At 60.1% G+C, this 20,596-nt stretch overlaps 1 protein-coding gene across 1 annotated transcript in view; it reads right to left on the bottom strand.

The window, feature by feature from the left end:
• Window positions 1-11,939, bottom strand: part of SCN4B (sodium voltage-gated channel beta subunit 4) — an 18,528-nt gene extending 6,589 nt beyond the window's left edge. The window contains exons 1-4 of the mRNA XM_056107563.1: window positions 11,625-11,939; window positions 3,598-3,770; window positions 2,086-2,314; window positions 187-316 (exon numbers count right to left, since the gene is read on the bottom strand). Coding sequence (XP_055963538.1) covers window positions 187-316; window positions 2,086-2,314; window positions 3,598-3,770; window positions 11,625-11,685 — 593 coding nt within the window. The 5' untranslated portion in view covers window positions 11,686-11,939. The remainder of the gene's footprint in view (window positions 1-186; window positions 317-2,085; window positions 2,315-3,597; window positions 3,771-11,624) is intronic.
• Window positions 11,940-20,596: the final 8,657 nt, after the last annotated feature.

Here is a 20,596-nt window from a genome sequence, read left to right as displayed (position 1 = left end):
TGAGCTGCGGGTCCACTAAGGCTGTACCTGTGGGAGGATGGGGGAGAGGGGGCGTTAGGAGGGGACCAGTCAGGGGGACGGGGTAGGCGAGAGCCGGAGGGGAGGCAGCTATGCTACTGGGGACCCCAGCCAGGAGAACGGGGTGGGGGTGGGGAGCAGGGGCCGGGCGCGGCACGGCCGACTCACTTCTTCTCCTGAGTCTTCTTAATGATGAAGGTGATCAGCTTCTTGACCAGCATGATGAAGACCAGGAGCCCGATGAAGCCCCCCACAGCAGCCAGGATGATGAGTGTCACCGTGTTGTCCACTTCTTCCACTGTGTGGCCAGAGCAGGAAAAGAGGGGTGTGTGGGGGTGGGGGGACTGGGCGGTCAGACTCCCCTAGACCCCGGGGTCACAGGCTCCAGCACCAGTCCCCAACCCATCCGCTGCGGTCAGCATCAGAGCCACTCAGCGAGGCATCAGGCTCCAGGGGAGTCTCCCCCAGCAGTGCTTAGGGACTACTCCCAGTACAGTGCTCAGGAGTCACTCCCAGAATTCCTGTGCCCCTGGAGCCTCTACCCAGCCAGGGCTAAGAACTTGTCCTTGTGCCTGTCCTTGTCACTGTGTGTGTGGTGCCCCTAATTCACACAGTGACTTTCCTGTCCTTGTCCAACCCTGAACTGGCAGTTCTTTACTGGGGGGGGGGGGGGGGGGGCACGATGATTGGATTGGTGTCACACCATAGTGCTCCTGGCTCTGTGCTCAGCAGTCACTCCCAGTCAGCCCTGAAGACCTGATGCAGTGTTGCCGGGGTTCAAACTCCGGTCAGCTGCATGCAAGACCAGTGCCTTCTCCCTCTATTATCTCTCTAGCCCCTGGAGTGTCAGTTCTTCGAGGACAAGCCTGAACACCCTCCAGTGCTCTGTACTCAGATCCAGAACCTGGAGACCATGTATGCTGATGGCCCACACATGTGCAGTAATCAGAACACCCAAACCCCAAGGATGGAGGAAACCAGTGAACCAGGGGCCAAATAAGTATTCCAGGCACATCATTAGAAATTTCCAGATGAATTTTCAGTCCTTTTTATTTTTTGGGGGGTACACATCTGGCAGTGCTCAGGGGTTCCTCCTGCCTCTGCGCTCAGGAATTACTCCTGGTGAGCTCAGAGGACCATATGGGATGTCGGGGACTGAACCTGGGTCATCCGCATGCAAAGCAAATGCTCTCTCCGCTGTACTATCTCTCTGGCCCCAGCCCAGCCCCTCTTGGAAGTGAAGTGACAGAAAACAGAGATGGGAGGGGGGAGGGGCTTCATGTTAGATCCCTCACTTTGTGGGAGGCCTTGGGGTCCGTCCCTGGTACCACAAATAAAATTTTAAAAAATTTTATTGTCATTGTTTTATGTTTTTTGTTGTTGTTGTTGTTTGGTTTTGTTTTATTATTTATTTATTTTTTTTTTGGTTCACATTCGTCAGTACTTCCTAGGGCTTACTTACTTTCAGGGCTTACTTCCTAGCTCTGCACTCAGGGATCACTTCTGGTTTCAAGAACCCAGTGGATAGGGAGCTTGCCTTGTGAGCTTGCCGTGTACAAGGCAAGCTCCCTGTCCACTGTACTATTGTTCTGGCTTTAAAAAAAAATGATCTTAAGGCAGACTGGGGGTGGGGATGGGAAGGAGGGAAATTGGGGACATAGGTGGTGGGAAATGTGCACTGTTGAAGGGAACGGGTGTTGGAACATTGTATAACTGAAATCCTATCATGAACAACTTTGTATCTCATGGTGATGTAATTTTTAAAAAATTAATTGCAGGGGCTGGAGAGATAGCACAGCAGGCAGGGCGTTTGCCTTGCACGCGGCCAACCCAGGTTCGATTCCCAGCATCCCATATGGTTCGTCCCCCGAGCACCGCCAGGAGTAATTCCTGAGTGCAGAGCCAGGAGTAACCCCTGTGCATCGCCAGGTGTGACCCCCCCGCAAAAATTAATTGCAGCCTTTAGCGTTACCCTGAGTCAGGCACCCGGCCCCTCCCTCCCAGCCATCTTTCCCTAGCACCGTCCACCCCTCCCCCATCCTTCCCTACTCGTCCAGCCTTGCCTACATTTATCGACGACCTGGAGGAAGATGGTGGCCTGGTGCTCCAGGAAGTTCTCCTTGGGGTTCTTGGCGTGGCAGGTGTATTTCCCCGTGTCAGTGAACTCCAGGTCGCGCAACAGGATGGAGATGTTGTTCACCTTCTCCTTGGTCGACCCCTCCAGCGTGATGCGGTCGTCATTCTTCAGCTTCACCCTGGGGTCAGACTTCTCATTCTTCACTGTGCCGTCGATGAGCTGCGTGGGTGAGAGGAGAGCAGAGGATCGGGGTCCTTTGGGGTCCTCGAGGGCCCAGTGTGTGCCTGGCCCACTCCCCCAGGGTCCTTCCCAAGGCCCTTTGCCCGGAGATGGTGTGGCCGGCTTCTAACTGGCAGCGTTCCATACTGCTTTCTTCCTGAACGCCTGATGCCAAGCCGCCGGCTAACACCACATGTGGGTCCCTTGGATACCCCACCTTACCCCCACAGACCCCAAAGACCCACGTCTTTGGCACTTCATCAGCTCAGAATGGATTTCTGGGGGCCCCCATGATGGCGGGGCCCCTGGGAGCGTGTAGAGTGGGTGCTCACAGGTTCTCCCCGACCAGTCTAACCCACTCCCCCTTCCCCTTCTTCCTCCTCGGGGACATCTTCTCCATTTGGGGGTAGGTGTGGGCCATGCCTGACTGTGCTCAGGGTTGACTCCTTGCTCTGTGCTCAGGAATCACTCCGGGTAATGTTCAGAAGACCATATGGGGTACCAGGGATTGAGTCCAGGTTAGCTGCGTGCCAAGCCAGCACCATCCCCTCTGGACTGTCTCTCCGGTCCCTGGGCTCCCCCTCTTCCAACAACTCTGGGGTATTGGATCCTTTTCCTGCTTGGAGTGTGCTCACCCCAAACCCCCAAACCTTCGTAAGCCTCCTTCCCTCGCTGTGTCCTGTTCTGTTTCAGTGGAGTCCGGGATAGAACCCAGGGGGCCTCTGACATGCACTGGGCCACAGAGCGACCCGCCCAGGGCAGCTCCTGCTTCCGTAAGTCCCATCAAGCCTTTCCCATGAGCCTTGGTATTTCTTCCATCCAGACAGAGGATACAGGCAGACCCTGTAATCTGGCATTGGCATCTAAGCTTCCCCCCACTTCTAGGAAGGCTCTGAGATGCCCACAGGGGTCCCTGGGAGGAGCAAAGGGGGTCCTGGGGCCACCAGAACAGAGGGGAGATGCCCACGGGGGTCCCCAGGAGGAGCAAAGGGGGTCCTGGGGCCACCAGAACAGAGGGGAGATGCCCATGGGGGTCCCCGGGAGGAGCAAAGGGGATCCTGGGGCCACCAGAACAGAGGGGAGATGCCTACGGGGGTCCCCGGGAGGAGCAAAGGGGGTCCTGGGGCCACCAGAACAGAAGGGAGATGCCCACAGGGGTCCCCGGGAGGAGTAAAGGGGGTCCTGGGGCCACCAGAACAGAAGGGAGCGGGGAGGGGCTGGGGGGCAGGGCTGAGGCTGGGGCTGTAGCCCCCCCCCCCCCGCCCATCCATCCCGTTGCTCACGATTCTGTAGGTGTCACTGCTGTTGTAGGACCACCAGAAGCGAAGGTTCTCGAAGCCAAAGCAGCTGGAGAAGGTGCAGGGCAGCAGGACCTCGGTGCCATTGACGGCGTAGATGGTGGCCGCCTTCCCCACGGACACCTCAAGCGACAGGGACACAGGGAGCAGGAGGAGGCCTGCGGCGGGGAGTGGGGGCACCTCCTTAGTAAGACCCCACCCGACAGCCCTCTCCCGCAGGGCGGCCTTCTTCAGGAAGGGGCTGTCAGCCTGGCGGGTGGCTGGGCCAGGCAGGAAGGACCCTGTCACCTGGGCTGTGCTCACTTTAGGACACTCTGTGCTTCAAGGGCACTGTCGCGCCACCGCACCCCCTCCCCAAATTGTCCCTTGTGCCCCTCTCAACCTGAGGGGGGACCCAAGTCCCTTCAGCAGCGCTGGGAGTCACCAGCAGAGGTCACTCAATCCAAGAAAATGAGCTCCCTGCCGCAGGGCTGGGGTTCAGTCCCAGGAAAGCTGTCCCCACACCCCACCCGGGAGGGTGTCCCTGTTTTCCCCCCTTGCACTTTGGAGCACGGGGGATAGGGGAGCCCTTAGTCTCCTCCTTCTGCAAGCTACAGAGGTTTGGGGGAGGGGACTGAATGAGAGAGAAGCAGCCCCCTGAAGCCTGGGGAGTTCCCAGCTTGTGAGGGTGGACAGGCAAAGGGACCCCCTCACCCCCGTTCTTGCCCGCTGAGTCTGGTGTCTGGCAATGACAGCCCAGAGAACAGAATGGGGCGCTGAGGGCTGGGCTGGGTGTGGGGGGGGCTAGGTGTGGAAATGGGGGGGATGGAGGTGACCTGTCCCAGAGATCAGGCGAGGCTGGCGGGGGAGGCGGCACTAGGTTCTGGGTGGCCAGTCTTGCCACTGTCCCCATCCCCATCCCTTCTAATCTTTCCTCACTCCTGGTCCTGGGAATGTCCAGAACCTTCCTCTCTCTCCTATGCCCAGTGCCTTAAGCCCCCCCGCCCTGAAGCGAAGCCCAAGTGTGCTCAGCTGAGTCCCTGCCTCATCCTGCAGACACTTTACCTCTAGGGGAGGGAGGGGATGCCCTGGCTCCAGGGATCTCAGACGGCGGGAGCTTGGCTCAGATCCCAAGCAACCCCCATAACAATGCAACACCACACACACACACACACACACACACACACACACACACACACACAGAACCAAAACAGTGGAGCCTGGAAACTTGCATTGCTTAAAAGCAGGAACAGGAGCCAGATCTCAGAGGTTCTTTGACAACTGCTTTGCTGGGGGTTCACACATATTCTCCCTGACACTCACTAGCTGCCCAAAGTCAGGCAGAGCCCTTCTCTGGACAGATGAAGAAGTTGAGGCCCAGAGAACATAAAGCAACAAAATAGGAGACTAGCACCCAAGAATGGCCGAGATTAGTACCAGAAATTTTGCTCCATGGCTTGGAGGCCAGCCACACATGCTAGGGGAAAAGGCAGCTCAGATGGAGAAGGGAGCACCAAATAAAGGGTGTTGGGAGGATCCTCCCAGGATGGGAGAAGCATGCTGAAAGTAGACTATAGACCGAACATGATTGCCACTCAATGCCTCTTTTGCAAACCACAACACTCAAAAGGAGAGAGAGAACAAAATGGAACTCCCTGCCACAGAGGCAGGGTGGGATGGGGGGGGATGGGAGGTGGGAGGGATACTGGGATCCGTGGTGGTGGGAAATGGGCACTGGTGGTGGGATGGGTATTTGATCATTGTATAATTGAAACCCAAGCACAAAATTTGTAAGTCTACAACTGTACTTCATGGTGTCTCACTAATAAAAATTTAAAAAAAAAAAGAATACATTGACTTATTTTTTTTTCTTTTTGGGTCACACCTCGCAATGCACAGGGGTTACTCCTGGCTCTGCACTCAGGAGTTACTCCTGGCAGTGCTCAGGGGACCATATGGGATGCTGGGAATCGAACCCGGGTTGGCCGCGTGCAAGGCAAACGCCCTACCTGCTGTGCTATCTCTCCACCCCCTACATTGACTTATTAAAAAAAAAGAAAAGTTGAGACCCAGAGAGGTCAGGTGACTGGCACCAAGTCACACAGCACTGGGGAGTCCGGGCCAGGGCCCTGGCTCATGAACAGGGAGGTCACCGCAGACAGCCTCATCCCTGCCTCCTGGTGAGCCACGAGGCAGAGCTCGTTCTCCCCTCAACATACAAATCACAGAAATGGAGCAGCACAGTGAACTCAGGGGCCCAGCATGGGAGCGAATGGCAGCCAACTTTATGGCACGGCCCCGGTGGACTGCACTGCCTGCAGAGCCCTCAGCCAGGGCCCCGAGGATGTGGGGTGCAGCCTGCCTGCCTGCCTCCTTTCCTTCCCTCTCTCCCTCCTTCCCTCCCTCCCTCCCTCTCTTCCTCCCATTCCTTCCTTCCTCCCATTCCTTCCTTCTCTCTTTCTTTCTCTTTTTCTCTCTCTCTCATTTTTCTTTCTTGTTTCTTCCTGTCTCTTTTCTTTTTCTTTCATTCTCTCTTCCTCTCTATTTAATTTCATCCTTTTTCCCTTTCTGCATCCCTTTCTTTCCTTTCTCTCCCTTTCTTCTTCCGTCCTTCCTCCCTTTCTTCCTTTCATTCTGTTTCTTCACTCAGCCGTGCTCATGGCTCACTCCTGACTCTGCTCAAGGATCAGTCCTGGCAGGCTCACAAGTCCCTCTGTGGAGTCAGGGATGAAGCTTGGCACCTTGATCCCTGCTCGCTCTCTTCACACTCCGACCCCAGCCAGATGTCGGGAGCAGCTCCGGGTTCTCCCATCCAGTAGAAAAGATGACCTCCTGGTGGGAGAACCCCACCATTTCCCACTCCCCACTAGCCCCCCAACCAAGCCCCGAGGGTGGCAGAGGACTGGTGGGAAAGAAGAGCCTCTAGGAGCCCAGGCCTCCCCCCAAACCCAGGCAGGAGAGCATCTGGCCCCAAGGAGCACTGCACCGGGAGAACAAGGCTCAGACACCCCTGTGTGAGGACAAGACAGGGGGACCCAAGTCAGGGGTCAACGCCCCCCCTTCGCCCCCGTGCGCTCAGAAGCAGGATCCCAGAGCTCCAAAGATGCTGCTTGCGTCCGAAGTGAGAGCCTTGTGGCTGCTTTGACACCACCAAACCGAACCGAACCAAACCTACCTGAACCGAACCAAACTGAACCAAAATAAACTGAAGCAAACCAAATCAAAACAAACCAAACCGAACCGAACCAAAGCAGCGCACACAAGAGTCCAGGCACGAGACCAGCCGTCTCCCGCGGGCCTGGCCATGACGCTGCAGTTCTGCCTGATTAGCGGGCGTGGAGGTGGCTGGCTTCACCTGAATACTCTCAGGACTCCCCAGCTCTCAGAGTGAGGCCCCAGGGGGGGCGGGCGAAGGCAGAGATGGTTCCGGGAGCCTCAAGCCCCACGTGCTGCTGGAGCTAAGGCACCAAGGAGAGCTGAGCCCTAGACCTGCCCCACTCCTGCTTTCAGGCTGTGCAGGGGGATGGGGAGATGGGGGGGGGGGGCGGGCAGGGACAGGACCCTGGATGACCAAGCCAGGCCCAGAGAGTGAGGCGGTTCTCCCTGGGCAGCTGACCTTGAGAAAGGCAGAGAGGCCACATCCGGTGGGCATGTGCCCAAACCAGGGAGCCTGGGCAGAGCCACCCTGTGAAGGAGTGGGAAGGGTTGCGTGAATCCCCTGCTCAGTTCTAGGCATCCTGGGCAGGGGGCAGGGGGAAGACACAGAAGGGGATGGAGGGGACAGGACTGGCTCCACCACAGGCCTGGAGGAAACCAGGGCACCTGAATGCAATGTCCAGTGTTGGTTGGCCAAGAAGGTCCTGGCAGCCACACATCCTCTAGATTTTCCCCCGGGGCCATCTTGCAGGCAATAGTTGGGGAAACTGAGGCAACTGAGAAGGACATTCTGTGCTGGGTCTCAGCTGAGCTCCTTCTAACAGAGAGGTGTGCAGGAAAGCGTCTGAGACGGGGCCCTCCACCCCGCACCACGGCACTGGTGAGTCGGTCCTCACGTCTGTGCTCTGTGGAACCCATAGCCCCGCCTTTGCTCATTCAGGCCTCAGCATTGAGCTAGCATGCCGTGAGTCCTGGCCCCCTACCGCCCCACACACACACCGTTCCTCGTCTGGGTGCAGGGGTTCTGTCTGAAGATGGCCTCCAGACTCCCCCATTTTATTTTATGTTTCATTTTGCAGCGGTGGATTGAACCCTGGCCCTTATACAAGGCAGGCAACGGCTCTCCTGGGGAGCCATTCTCCGGGACACCCCACCCACTGCTGTTCTATGTTGTTCATTGTCACTGTCACTACTGTCCTCCCGTTGTTCACATAGATTTGCTGGAGCGGGCCCAGTAACGTCTCCATTGTGAGACTTGTTGTTACTGTGTTTGGAATATCGAATATGTCACCGGTAGCTTGCCAGGCTTTGCCGTGCAGGGGAGATACTCTCAGTAGCTTGCCGGGCTCTCTGAGAAGGGCGGAGGAATCGAACCCAGCTCGGTCGGGCCAGCCGCATGCAAGGCAAACGCCCTACCCACTGTGCTACCGCTCCCGCCCTTATTGCTTATTAAAATGAAAAAATGAAATGAAAACGGAATGGAATGAATGAAGGAAAAAAGGAAGAAAAAAATGAAAAAGGAAGTCCAGAGAGTAATAGCACAGAGGCTAAGCTTCCGGCCTTGCATGCAGCATCACCTGCCTCCTCGGCCCCTGCCCACCGCCCACTGCTGCTGGTTTCATCCCCAGCACCACCGAGGGTCCTCTGAGCACCAAAAGGAGGAAGCCCTGAGCACTGCCAGCCGCGGCCCCAAAAGCCAAGTGGGTGAAGGAGCCAGTATCACACCAGCGGAATGTTCCGGTCACCGTGGGACATTCCCGGCGAGTGCCAGCACAAGTCGGCCACTTTCCCCACATCCGGGGATCAGTCACGGGGAGGGGGGTGGGGGACTACTCTAAGTTTAGCTCCTGGGACTTGCCTGGCGCGGCAGGTGGAAACACGGCTGACTTTAATGGGAAGCAAACACACCAGGGCCCAGGGCAGGCTCCAAGCTGGCGGGGAGGCGGAAAGTGCGTGGAGGTCCGGCTGGACAAGCCCCTCTCCTGGGACGCAGGCCCTGGGGGGCTCTGGGAGGCAGGGCTGAGGCTGGCAAGGCCCCTGGTGCAGACACAAAGGAAATATTCCAGCTCTGTCCTGCCTGGCAACCTGCAGCTTCCTGCCCCACCCCTGGCCCCAAGAGCTTTGCCCTGAGAGAGGCCCCTGAGACCCACCGAGGCTCAACAAGCCCAGTTTTGCAAACAAGAGTAGCAGCGAGCCCGGCACTGGCTCGCAGGCCTTTCCCAGTGGAAAAGGAGAGGCTGGGCCAGGTCACCTGGTCATGTTGGGGGGGCAGGTCAATCTTTTGGTTTGGTTTGGGGCCATTACCAGGTTGTGCTCAGGAGCTATGCCTCCTGGCTCTGTGCTTGGAGTGTGTGTGTGTGTGTGTGTGTGTGTGTGTGTGTGTGTGTGTGTGGCGGGGTGGGGGGGGGCGGCATTGGTCACTCCCTTTGGTGCTTGGGGGACCATGCGGTTTTGGGTATGGAGCCCTGGTCTCCGGCATGCAAAGTCTCGGCTCAGCCCATTGGGCCATCTTTCTGGCCCTTTTGGATTGGGTTGGGGGCTGCACCCTTTGGTGCCGGCACGAGGAGGGGAGGTTTCTCCCCTGTTTGGTGCTCGGGGGACCATGTGGTGCCAGGATGGACATGGGTAAAGCTGAGGCTTGGGCCCTCTGAGCATCTTTGACGTCCAGGTCTGCATCTCCAGGGACAGGTTTGGCCTGGGGTCTCTCTGCCTCCTGTCTCCCCCTTCACCCCCTTCCTCCAGTGCCTCTGAGCTCCCTCTCTGTCTCTGAGCCCCAGGAGGCGGGCTCCCTGTAAATACAACCCAGGGGAAGACGGTTCTGTCGCCAGCCCGGCACCCTCACAAGTGATTATTAGAGGCAGATCACAGCAATTAAGCAAATCAGGAAACAAGGGGTGGGCAGGGCGGCAGATTACCAGTTCCAGCTTGCAGAGGGACTGGCACCCCCATAAGCCTCCCCTCAGCAGAGAGCCTTGGAGACTGCGACCTCCATTGTGGGAAGAGGGGGTCTTGCTAGGGGTCAGGGGTCAAAGGCCACCTTTGTCTCCAGCTGTAGGATGGGGCGCCCCTAACCCAGCCCCTCTCCTGCCATACCCTTGTTCCTGAGCTTGTCACCCTTCCACCCATCAGCCTTTGTCCCCCCCTCCAGACTGTCCAAGCGCCCAGAGACCTGGGTTGACCACCGGTGGTCCTAGTTGGCCACCAGCCCGCCATGCACACTTGGCCAAGCCGCTTTCTTCTCTGGATCCTGCTTCTGTCTGCCTGTCCCGAGCAGCCCCAGCTGACAACTTGTCATCACCATGTCATGTCACCCACAGGCTGACAGCCAGGATGGCGTCTGGGTCCCTTTCTCAAAAGACCTGAGGGCTTAGCAGAAGCTGTGTGCGCCAGGTAGCAGGGTAATCCGAGGGGCATTCCCTCTGCAGACCAGAGGGGCAGGGATTTGGGTAGGGGTGGCAGCCAACTGGGCATCTCCCACCTGCCAACCACCAGCCCGGCCAGGGCCAGTTAGGGACTCCCATAGACACCGCAAGGGCCCCTCTCCTACCTGGTCTTGGCGGCTGGACAGTCTTCTGAGGAGGGGGTGGCTTCACCGGGAGGACAGTTTCCCCCTCCAGACACACACACATATACACACATGCATGCAGTGTGCACTGTGGTCAGAGGCACATGCTAAGCGCTGGGTCCCACCACCATCCCCCACCCTGACAGCAGGGGGCAGCCGGAAATGTGATGAGTAATTAAGTGACCATGGGATCCAGTATTCTCCCAGAAGCCCTCTCCTACCCCGGTCACCATGGGGACTGGACTGATTAGAGAGGGGCAGTGGAGGGGGGGAGCAGGGGATCAGACCCCCTGGGCTGGGAAGCCCCCTGCCTTCTTCCCAGCTGTGATAGGCAGGAACTTCCCCCAATTACCAGATGCAACGAGCAGGCAGAAAGTCTTGTAAGTGACCCTCTGGACTTCATCTCCCCGTTTCCAGCCCAAATGCCTAAACTAATGGGGAGGGGGTGCTAATCACGGGGTGAGGGATGCTGCCAAAAGCTAGGTCCCAGGACAGAAAGAGGCTGTCTGGAGGACTGGAGCAGGGGCCAGACTGATTGACCGGGACTTGACTTCCAGGCTGGACCCGAAAACCACCGCATTCCCTGACAGCAGAACTGCAGGGCTCATATGAATAAACGCTGAATGTCCCGGCAAGCAGCGGCCTGGGCCTGGGTGCCTTCTCCCTCCTCAACCCCCAGACTGAAGATCCAGGAGCAGAGCCCCCTGTGGAATCCCATTATAAGAGAGACAGACCCTTCCTAAAAGGGGTTGGGGGATGGAGTGGGAGGGTGTGCCCAGAGGGTCTCCCAGGTGCCTCCAACCCTTTGCAGTGCTCTCTAGGGGCTGCCGGGAAGCCGCGGTACCAGGCAGAGGAAGAGGAACCCAACAGAAGAAAAAAAAAAATACGGCAGCAGCAGCGGCGGTGGTGGAGCAAGCGCCTCCCCCACCCCCTGCCCACGTTGGCTCACGCTGTTGCCTGGGATAGCCGCGGCCAAGTTGCCACAGCTCTGGGCAGAGGTAGAAACCCTCCCCCCACGCCCCATCCAACAATCCCACGTGCAGGCCCCCACACCCAAGACACGGACGCCCTCCCCCAACACACCTTAAACATCGGAACTCTGAGCTGGCAGGCGCTGGGGCGCCAGCGCCAGCAAAGTACCCCTGGGAGGCTGTGGGTGCCAGGGGCCCCGGGGAGCGGGGGAGCCAAAGACGGGCGGCAGTGGTGGCGCCCTCGAATGCCCACCCCATCCCAGAGTGCCCTCCTGGGGGTGGGGGTGGGAGCCGCGGGGGAAGGCGCACAGGCAGAAGACACCAAGCTGGGGCTGCCTTACCCAAAAGCCCAGTGCCCAGCCATCTGGCCCCGGCTTGGCCTCGGTCCCCAGCCCCGGACATCGTTCAGGTCTCTCCGGAGCGCGCCTGGGGCGCGGGGCTGGGATACGGGGCACGGGGCGCGCGGGGTGCCCGCGGTCTGCAGTGGGGCCCCCAAAGCCGGCCGCGAGAGCTCTGCGCCGCCGCTCGGAAAGTTAGCGGGGAGACAGCGCGAGGCAGGGGGAGGGCGGGAGAGGAGGAGCCGGCTGCGGGAGCGGCAGCCCAGGGCCCCGCGAGGAGAAGGAGGAGCACGCGGAGGAGGAGGAGCAGGAGGACCGGCGGGCGAGCGGGCGCAGAGGCAGCGACGCTGCGCCTCTGCTCTGGAAACGCTCCAGCCGCAGGAGGGGCGGTGGCCGCCGCCGAACCGGGCGCCCCCGCGCGCTGCGCACTCGGCCCGGCGCGCCCTGCCTGGTGGTCCCCGAGCCCGTGGAGAAGCTGGGGCGCGCGCGGACACACACACACACACACATACACACACGCGCGGACACACGCGGACACACACACACGCATGCACACACGCGCGCGCGCACACTCCGGAGCCGCACCGGGGTGGCTCAGCCCACCGCATCCCATGCACCGAGGTGCCTGGGAGATAGGTGGGGTGGGACGGGGGTGGGGACGGGGAGACGCCGCGCGGCGGAGGCGTAGGGACGGTGCGTTGGGGTATTGGGAACACGGCTAGCTAGGTCCCCTGGAGTGTCTGCCGCAGGGTTGGTGACCTCTCCCGTGGACCCGCCTGTGCGCGCGGCGCAGCCTCTGGACACTGCCGTGAAGGAATGATGGAGGAAAAGAACTTGCAGCTGCCACCGCCTGCCTCCTTATAAGTCCCGGAGCTCCCTAAGGGTCCCGCTAGACCACTCATCTTGCAGAGTCCGAGGTCCTGCACTCGCTACTTCTCAACTCAGGTCAACCCATGGAGAATCCACCCTTGAGCCGCCTCTGAGTTTATACCCAGTTATACTCCCTGGGTCTCCCTTCTGGGGTGCAGGAGACACCTGCTGACTGGGGTGGGAGGGATACGGAGGGCAGCAATCCAGCCTGGGGCTGGACAAATCAGCAAGCGTCTACCGCCAGGCTGGAGTGAGGGCCAGCTACAGTGCTCTGGGGTTGGTTTGGGGACCCCTCTCCTCAGCACCCCTCCCTCGTGCTACCCTGCAAGCCCCGTCCCTGGGTTCAATCTCAGCAGCCTTGAGCTGGAGAGCTAGAACCGTGGGCAAGGCATTTGCTTTGCACTCAGTTCACCCCAGTTCCATCCCCAGCACCCCATATGATCTGTGCCTTGAGCCCTGTCAGAAGTGATCCCTGAGCACAGAGCCAGGAGTAAGCCCTGAGCATGGTCCCCAAACAAAACAAACACCCCAAGCAAACAAACCTGGTGACCCGCGCCTGGGAGGGAGACCAAAGGGCTGAGTGTGGCTCTGCAGGGTTTGGATTCAGCCCCTGGCCTCACATGATCCCCTGAGCCCTGCCAGAAGTGACCCCCACCGCCGCTGGGTGTGGCATTTCCCCCCTCCCCCCCCAAAATTGGCAGCCTGTTCCCACCTCACGGCCTGATGCCTGTGACAGCCGCACCAACCTCCCCCGCCTGCCTCCTTCCTTCTCACCCCTGGGTCCCTGGGGGCTGCAGAGAGACCAGGGTCCCCTGACCCTTCCCGGGAAGTACTGAATGTCTCTATGCTGCGGCCTGGCCGGGGCCCGGGGGCCCGGGGCCACGGCTCTGGAGTCCCATGCCAGTGCCTTCATTTATTGGGCTATGACCTTGAGCGGTTACACAAGCTTCTGCAGAAGCCTCGCGGTGAAAGGCGCGTTCTTCAGCTCCTGGGATTGTTAAGAGCAATATGCGCCTGCGGCCAGGACAGAGGGGAGAGGGGAGGGGGATGCTCAGCCCTGGATTCCTGAGTTTAGAGCTCCTCCAGGCTCGGGCACGAGCCCCTGCTCCTGGGGATGTGGGGGCAGACAGGAGAGGTTGGTTGGGTGGGGGGGGTCCTGGAGACCAGTGTGTACCCCAGAGTCTGGAATTCCCTGCTTGAGTAACTCGACCCAGAGCAGACTTTTCCCTTGGGTTCATCCCCCCCGAGAGCTGACCCAGACAGATGTGCACCCAGAGGCTTAGGGACTGGGCGAGGGGCAGCCGTTTGCGTGGGGGTGCGTGGGGGAGGGGACAGGGCCTGGCGCCCCGTCCCAGCCTGCCGGGAGCTGAAACGGAGGGAATGAGGTCTTCTGGTGAAACCCCGGAGATCGATCACAGTCGAAGGATGGGAAGTCTGTTGGAACAGGCTTGCCTTGATGTGGAACTGACACAGAGTCCTCGGTGCCAATGAAGGCGTTGCAGCTTGGGCTGGCTGCACGGGGCTCTCTCTCAGCTCCAGCTCCTCGCAAAGTGCTCTGTGCCCCCAAAAAGCCCAGCCCCTCCACCCCAGGGAGATCGGTTTTGACACCATATCAAAGGGGCCAGGCAGGCACTCAGCAGGGCTGCGGGCACTTTATTTTTACCCGGGGTCAGATTTCCCTCCCCACAGCGGGAGGCCAGGGCGGGCCGAGGGGGAGCCAAGACCGAGGAAAGTGACCCCGACCCCGAGAGAGCGGTGGGCGGTCCCGGATATCTTTAGATGCTGTCCTGGGAGGAGGCGCCAGCTCTAGCCAGGCTCCTCCTTCCAGCTGCCTTCACCAGGCTGGGCTCCGCAGAGGGTCCCTGAAGAATCCTGCCTCTGGCCCTGCTTCCCTCCACTCCACCCCCACCCCCCCCACCCCCCGCCTGGTGGATCCAGACCCACCGGGTCACTCTCCAAGGTCAGGAGAAAGTGGCTTATGAAGAGGATTAGAACCTCCCCCTCAGCTTGACTCCCTCCCTCCACACCCCAGCTCTGCCCTACAGAACATCAGGAGACTCCCGCACTTGGGCAGGAAAAGTGTTTGAGAAAAGCATTAGCGGCTGGAGGGATTTCACATCCATAGAGCGCGGCCGAGAAATCCTCAAACCCTCACCCAGGCTTCAGGGGAGCTTCTCTCCAGCTCTGCAAACTGTCTCTGGGACTCCCTTGAGGTTCCCCCCCCAACCCCCTACTCCCAGAACCCCCAGGGTCAGGGTGGGCACGAAAAGGATTGTGCTCCTTTTGCACCTTCCTTGCAGGAAGCCCCTTGAGAGTGGAGATGTGCAGTGGACCCAGGCCCCCACCTGAATGAGGGGTGAGGAGGAATGGGCTTTAGGCTTTCAGGGTTTCCAGCTAAGAAATGCCCTGGAAAGCAGCTTTTCGGGGCTGCCGGCATAGATGGGGCCATGCCAAGGGGCTGTCAAGCTCTCCTAGACTTTAAGGAGAAAGCAATTATTTCCTGGGGCGGGGGAGGGGGGAGGGAGGGTTCTGCCAGGCTCCTTGGAAGCGGTTAGCCTGACAATCCGCTATGAAGTTTCTGGGTTGAAGTGGGGGGGTGGGGGAGGGAGAGAGAGAGAGAGAGAGAGAGAGAGAGAGAGAGACAGAGAGAGACAGAGAGACAGAGAGACAGAGAGAGACAGAGACAGAGACAGAGAGACAGAGACAGAAACAGAGACAGAGATAGGTACAGAGAGACAGAGGCAGACAAAGAAAGTGTTGGGGGGTAGGGGGGACAGGAGAGACCAGCAGTGATGGGTAGAGGCCAGCTCCTCAGCCAGACCCTAGGCCCAGAGGGAGGGTGGTCTCTGAGGCTGTTTTGAGAGGATTCCCTCCGAGTGACCAGTTAGCCGGATTCCCTTTCCCTGGCTTCTCCTCTTGCTGCGGTCAGCTGCCTGCTGACCGCCCCCCCCCCATTGTTACCTGCCTCTGCAGGTAGTAAGCTGAGCTGACTCAGCCATTTAAGAACCCAGGAGCCTGGCAGGGAGCCCCCCTCCCCCAATTTACTGGGGTGGGAGGGTGCTGGGCTGAGCTCCCCCCCATTAGAAAACGGCCCCAACTTCAGGATGGAGGCTGCTTTAATGGGTTAACTTTTGGCACCCCAATCCTTCTTGAGCTTAATTGTGGGGTGGGGGCTGCTTCCTGGACAAACTTTCCAAGGACCTCCTAGCATCTGCTCCCAGCCCTTCCCTCACTCCCGTGCCCCCCCCCACACACACACACTGCAGGTGCTGCGGGGGTTAACAGGACATTCTCAGCCTGCACCAAACCAGCCGCAGGCACGCAGCTCGGTCCAGCAAGGCGGGCTGGAGTCAAACTCTCTCTCTGAACCCTCCTCCCAGGGTCCTCTGCGGCCCAGTCTCACGGCCAAGGGGCTCTGGGGACAGGCCGATGGGCAACCATTGCCCCCCCATCGCGTCTCTCCTGCCTCCTGCCCGGTCCTGTCCAGATTGCCTCTCCGGCGAAGGGGTGGGGTAGGACCCAGACAGATGAGCTCATTGGCAGGAGGAGGGCAGAGGGAGGAGGCAGCGGTCCCTGCAGCTGGAGGTGTCCTCCGTCCCCGTCCCTGTCCCTGACTGTCCCAAGCCGGAGGGGGTGTGTGCTCCGGACAGCTCCGAGCAGCGTGAGTCCCCGGGGCACTTGGGGGAGGGCTGGGACATCCCGGGGCTGGGTCCCCGCACCCCAGGCCTGTGCTCCTTCTCTGCTTCATGCCCCAAAGGAGAATGGGGGTTCAGGAGGGCCGCTGAGCGGGGGACAGCTGGAGACTTAGGGAGGGTTTATCCTCCCGGGCAGCCTGGCCCTAATGCCCTCTCAGAAGCTGGTCCCAGGTTCTGCAGCTGGGGGCTGAGAACAGCAGGTAGACCTGGAGGAGGCTCCTGGCTGGGCTCCCTGTCCATGGCCTGCCCTGTGCCCTGTGTGTGTGTGGGGGGGGTGGGCAGCAATGTTGATCGGGGGGCACTCTGAATGGAGGGGGATGAGACAGAGGCAAGCCTTCCTGGAGGACGAGGGGGGCTTGAGGAAGTTGGGGTGTGGGACATGGGGTACAGAGCCCCGGCCTGTGGGCTGAGGTAGGGGTTCTGGTGTCCAGAGGAAGGCGGTGGGCGGCAGGAGATGACGGTCAGGGGACAGAGCTGCTTGCCAGGAGCTAACCTAGGGCCCAGGGTGCTTGCCGGGCAGGGCTGGGGGCAGAGGGCCCTGAGAGGGCTTCGCCTTTACCTCCAGGCCCCTCAATCCCCCCTCACTGCCCAGGGGCATTCCGAGTGGGCTCCTTTGGACCACCCTCCCCCTACTTGTGGGTGCCCCGGCACCCCATGCTCCAGGCCTGCCTCTGTGTGTTCATCATTTAGGGCAGAGCTGTGCTCTCTGGAGCCGAGAAAGGGAGAAGAAACGTGCACCCCTAGGGTAGACCCAGGCCCTGAGCTGAGGTGGGTGCTGGGTGGGAACTCACCTTGGGTGTCTACCAGCTCTCACCCCCTCACACCCTCCAGGCACATTCTAGCTGGGCGTGGGCCCACCCTGGAACCTTCCGAACCCCAAAGTCTGAGGGCGTGAACCCTCTGTGTGTGGGGGGGCAGAGATGCCCCCACAGTGCTCAGGGCCTGCCCTGGCTTTGTTTGGGGTAGGGGCATGGAGTGGTGGGGGCGGAACCCAGGGCTTCCACCTCTGCTCCAGTCCTGAGACCACCCCTGTCACCCCCTCATGAGTCCCCAGCACAGGGGCGCTTTATCCACATCTCTGACCACAGAGACAGGCCACTGGGGCGCAAGGCTGCGGCTTAGTCTCTGCCTGATCTCCGGAAAGACACTGCAAGTTCTTTGCAAGTGCCTCGCTGCAAGTACCCACCCCCTCCCGGTTTACTTCTCCCCATAAACAGCGGTTCATGCTCCCCGCAACCCACCATGACGAGATCCAGTGAGACAGATGTTGCCAGGACAGGGATGCGGCTTGAGCACTTGCCTTCCATGCATGGGGCCCTGGGTTCAATTCCCGGCACTGCAACCAAAGGAGGCTGGCACAGAGGGATGGGTGCGCGGGGTCCGGAGCCATCGCGGGGACACCAGGCGGGAGTGTCTCGGTGGCTGTCAGCATTCTCTCCATCCCTTGGAAACCATCTGAGAGTGCTGGCTGCTTCGCTCCTCTGCAATGTCCCACGAGGCTTCAATCCCTTCCGGGCCGTGAGCTCCTGGCCTCCGAGAAACTCACCCCTGGCCCAGCCCTTGATCAATACTTGCCTCAGCTGCCAGCACTGGTGGAGCTTGGTTTTGCCCTTGGGGATGAACCGGGGAGATCAGACGAGCTTGCCCCCTGCCACCAGGAGGCGCTGTTGAGGCTGCAGCGCACCTGACCCCACTGGGCAGCCAGAGGGTCCCAGTGGAGAAGTGAAGCAATGGATGCCCGGTACCCCCGAATCCACCCACTGCCCCCGCCTAGCAACCCGTGGACAACGGCATCACTGCCAGAGCAAACGCTGCCTTACGGGGCCACCCGCTCCTGACTCCCTTGGGCCCGGTCCCTGGGTCCCTTCTCTGGCCAGACCCCTCTGCCTCTCAGCTGTGCCTTCTTAGCTGAGCCCCTCAGAGTCCTCATGTACCCCAGAGTGGCCCCCAACACAGCATGGTAGCAGCTGCAGAGACACGAACCTGCAGGCCTCAGGGGAGATGATTCGGGGGTGCGAGAGACCTGGGGGCCAACTGCCGGGAGTAGGGGAGTGGGCGAGGTTTTGGGGGGAGCCAGGGGCCGCGGGGCTGCTTGTGGGAGTGGGGCGAGTTTTCAGGATCCGGAGTCCAAGGCCGGGAGGTCCCATGGAGAAGCTGCCACGGGAGAGCAGACTTGGGTCCCAGCCCAGACTCTGCTCGGTCACTGCGTGCCTCTTGTCTGTTACTTCCCCCTCTCTGAACTTCAGCTTTGAAAACTGAGGCCCAAGTCAGGGAAGGGAGCTCAGTGGTAGGGTTCACCCGTAAGAACTCGGGTTCAACCCCTGGCACTCCAGATGCTCAGATTGTATTTTGTTTTGTTTCGGTTTGGCCTTGGGGCCACCGCCAGCAGTGCTCAGGGGTTGCTCCCAGCTCTGTGCTCAGGAATCACTCCTGGAGGGTCTCAGGGGACCCTCTGGGGTGCTGGGGATTGGACCCAGGTCAGCTGCTTGCCTGGCAGATGCCCTCCCCTCTCTTCCACCACACTGGCCCCTGGATTGAATTTATAATAGGCTGTGCTGCAGCTTTCCTGGAGGAGAGGGTCCACTCCGAGGTCAGGGCCCGATGCTGGAGCAGGGGGTGGGGGGATGGGGGCAGGAGCCTGGACCTCTCCTGACAGTCCATGCCCCACACTGACCCTTATTCCCTTCTGGATGCCAGGAGTGACCTGTGGTTTAGGGGACCCCCCATCTCTCCCCAGTATACCTGCTCTGTACCCCACTCCCTCTTACCTGAGCAAGGATCTCTGCAGACACCCCCATCCCCCTGTCCCAGGGCAATGACTGGTGGGCGGGTCAGGGCGGTGCCTTAGCCTCCAGGGGGCTCCCCAGGAATGGAGGGAATCTCCAGGGCTGTGCCCTCACCTCTCCTTCAGGGATGGGGTGTAGGGTGGGGAGCACCAGCTCTTCCCTCCACAGGGCAGCTCCCTCTGCAAACACCCCCCCCTCCAGCCTGGGCCAGAGAGGGCTGGCACTGAAACTCTGCATGGGGGAGGCTGGGAGCCAACCCCTCACTCTGCTGGAAGCCCCCCAAAACTCTGCTGGAAATGACCCCATTGTCGGTGTGGCCCCCAAACCAGAGAAATGACAGAAACTATCCTGACGCGGGAACTATGAGAACGTGGCGCAAGGCAGAGAGGCTTTACCTTGTGCTCCGGAGGCCTGGGTTCGACTCCTGACACCGCCTGATCCCTCGGGCACTACCCCACAGATGACTAGCTGGGTCCCCTGGGCGCTATGCCCACAGGCGCTGAGGTGCTGGGCCAAAGAATCATTTAGGGGAGCTCTGAGCCAAACCCAGCCCTTCCAGGAGTGAGCTGCTGCCCTCCCAAGTACTCGGGGAGAATGTTCTGGAACAGAAAGCAGCTGCCAGCCTGAGTGCCAGGGACTGTTTCCACCCACAAAGGAAGCAGCTGGGATCCCGGGACCTCCTGCTGCATCTCCACGTCCCTCTGTTCAGTGATGCCCTCCCTGACCGCTCGCCCATCCGTGCCAGGGCTGGGGGGGGGGGTGCACTGGAGGGTGGATGTCCTTTCAGACCCCAGGCCCAGCCCTCTGCTGAGTACCACCCTTCCATCACCGAGAGAGGACAAGTGCCCAACCCCATCCCTGCCCGGAATTGGCAGTGAACAGGCTCACCAGGAAGAGTGGTTTGGGGTCCCCAACCAAGTCCTGGCCAACCTCACATCCCCGTTCTGTACCCCAGAAAAAAAAGTCGCACTCCAGGGAGATCCGGGGAGACAATCTGTTTATTGTCGCCAGTACACCTAAGTGATAGAGGACGAGAGACTTCATCTGCGCCAGCAGGCACGGCACAGCGCGGGGGGGGGGGGCCCGGAGGACCCCGACCTTGGTCCCCTCCACCCCTGCCAGCCACCACATGGCACCTGAGACCTAGGAAACGCCTGAGATTTGGCTCCACCCCGCCCCCATGTGCCCGAAGAGCAAGAACATTCTATAATTTTTGCCTTTGGTGAATCAACTCAAAACATTGAGGAATGATTGTCCCTCCCTGCCCCCCGTGTAACTTTAGGGGTGGGTGGAGATGTTGTATACTTATATATATAATCTCTCTCTACCTATATATAGTCTATGTACAAGTGCATCAGCAAGTTCCAATAAAGGCAGACACCACCGAGGGGCTCAGGGGCGTGGGCCGCCCGCCCTTAGGACGGTCGGAACCCCGGAACCCGGAGTTGCTCCTGCCCCAGGCCGCCCTCTCGGACTCAGCCTCCCATTGTCCATCCGCTGAACCTGACCCTGTCGGTAGCCCCCAGCCCAGACTTCCCGAGGGGCCTCGCAGGGAGAAAGATGAACCCCACTGGGATGTTTCCCGTTTTATGAAACCGGGAACAACTGTCCCTGGGCCCTAACT

This window comes from Sorex fumeus, unplaced genomic scaffold (assembly GCF_029834395.1).
Source record: "Sorex fumeus unplaced genomic scaffold, SorFum_2.1 ptg000169l, whole genome shotgun sequence".
NCBI lineage: Eukaryota > Metazoa > Chordata > Mammalia > Eulipotyphla > Soricidae > Sorex > Sorex fumeus.
This window is presented reverse-complemented; position numbering and strand designations above follow the sequence as displayed.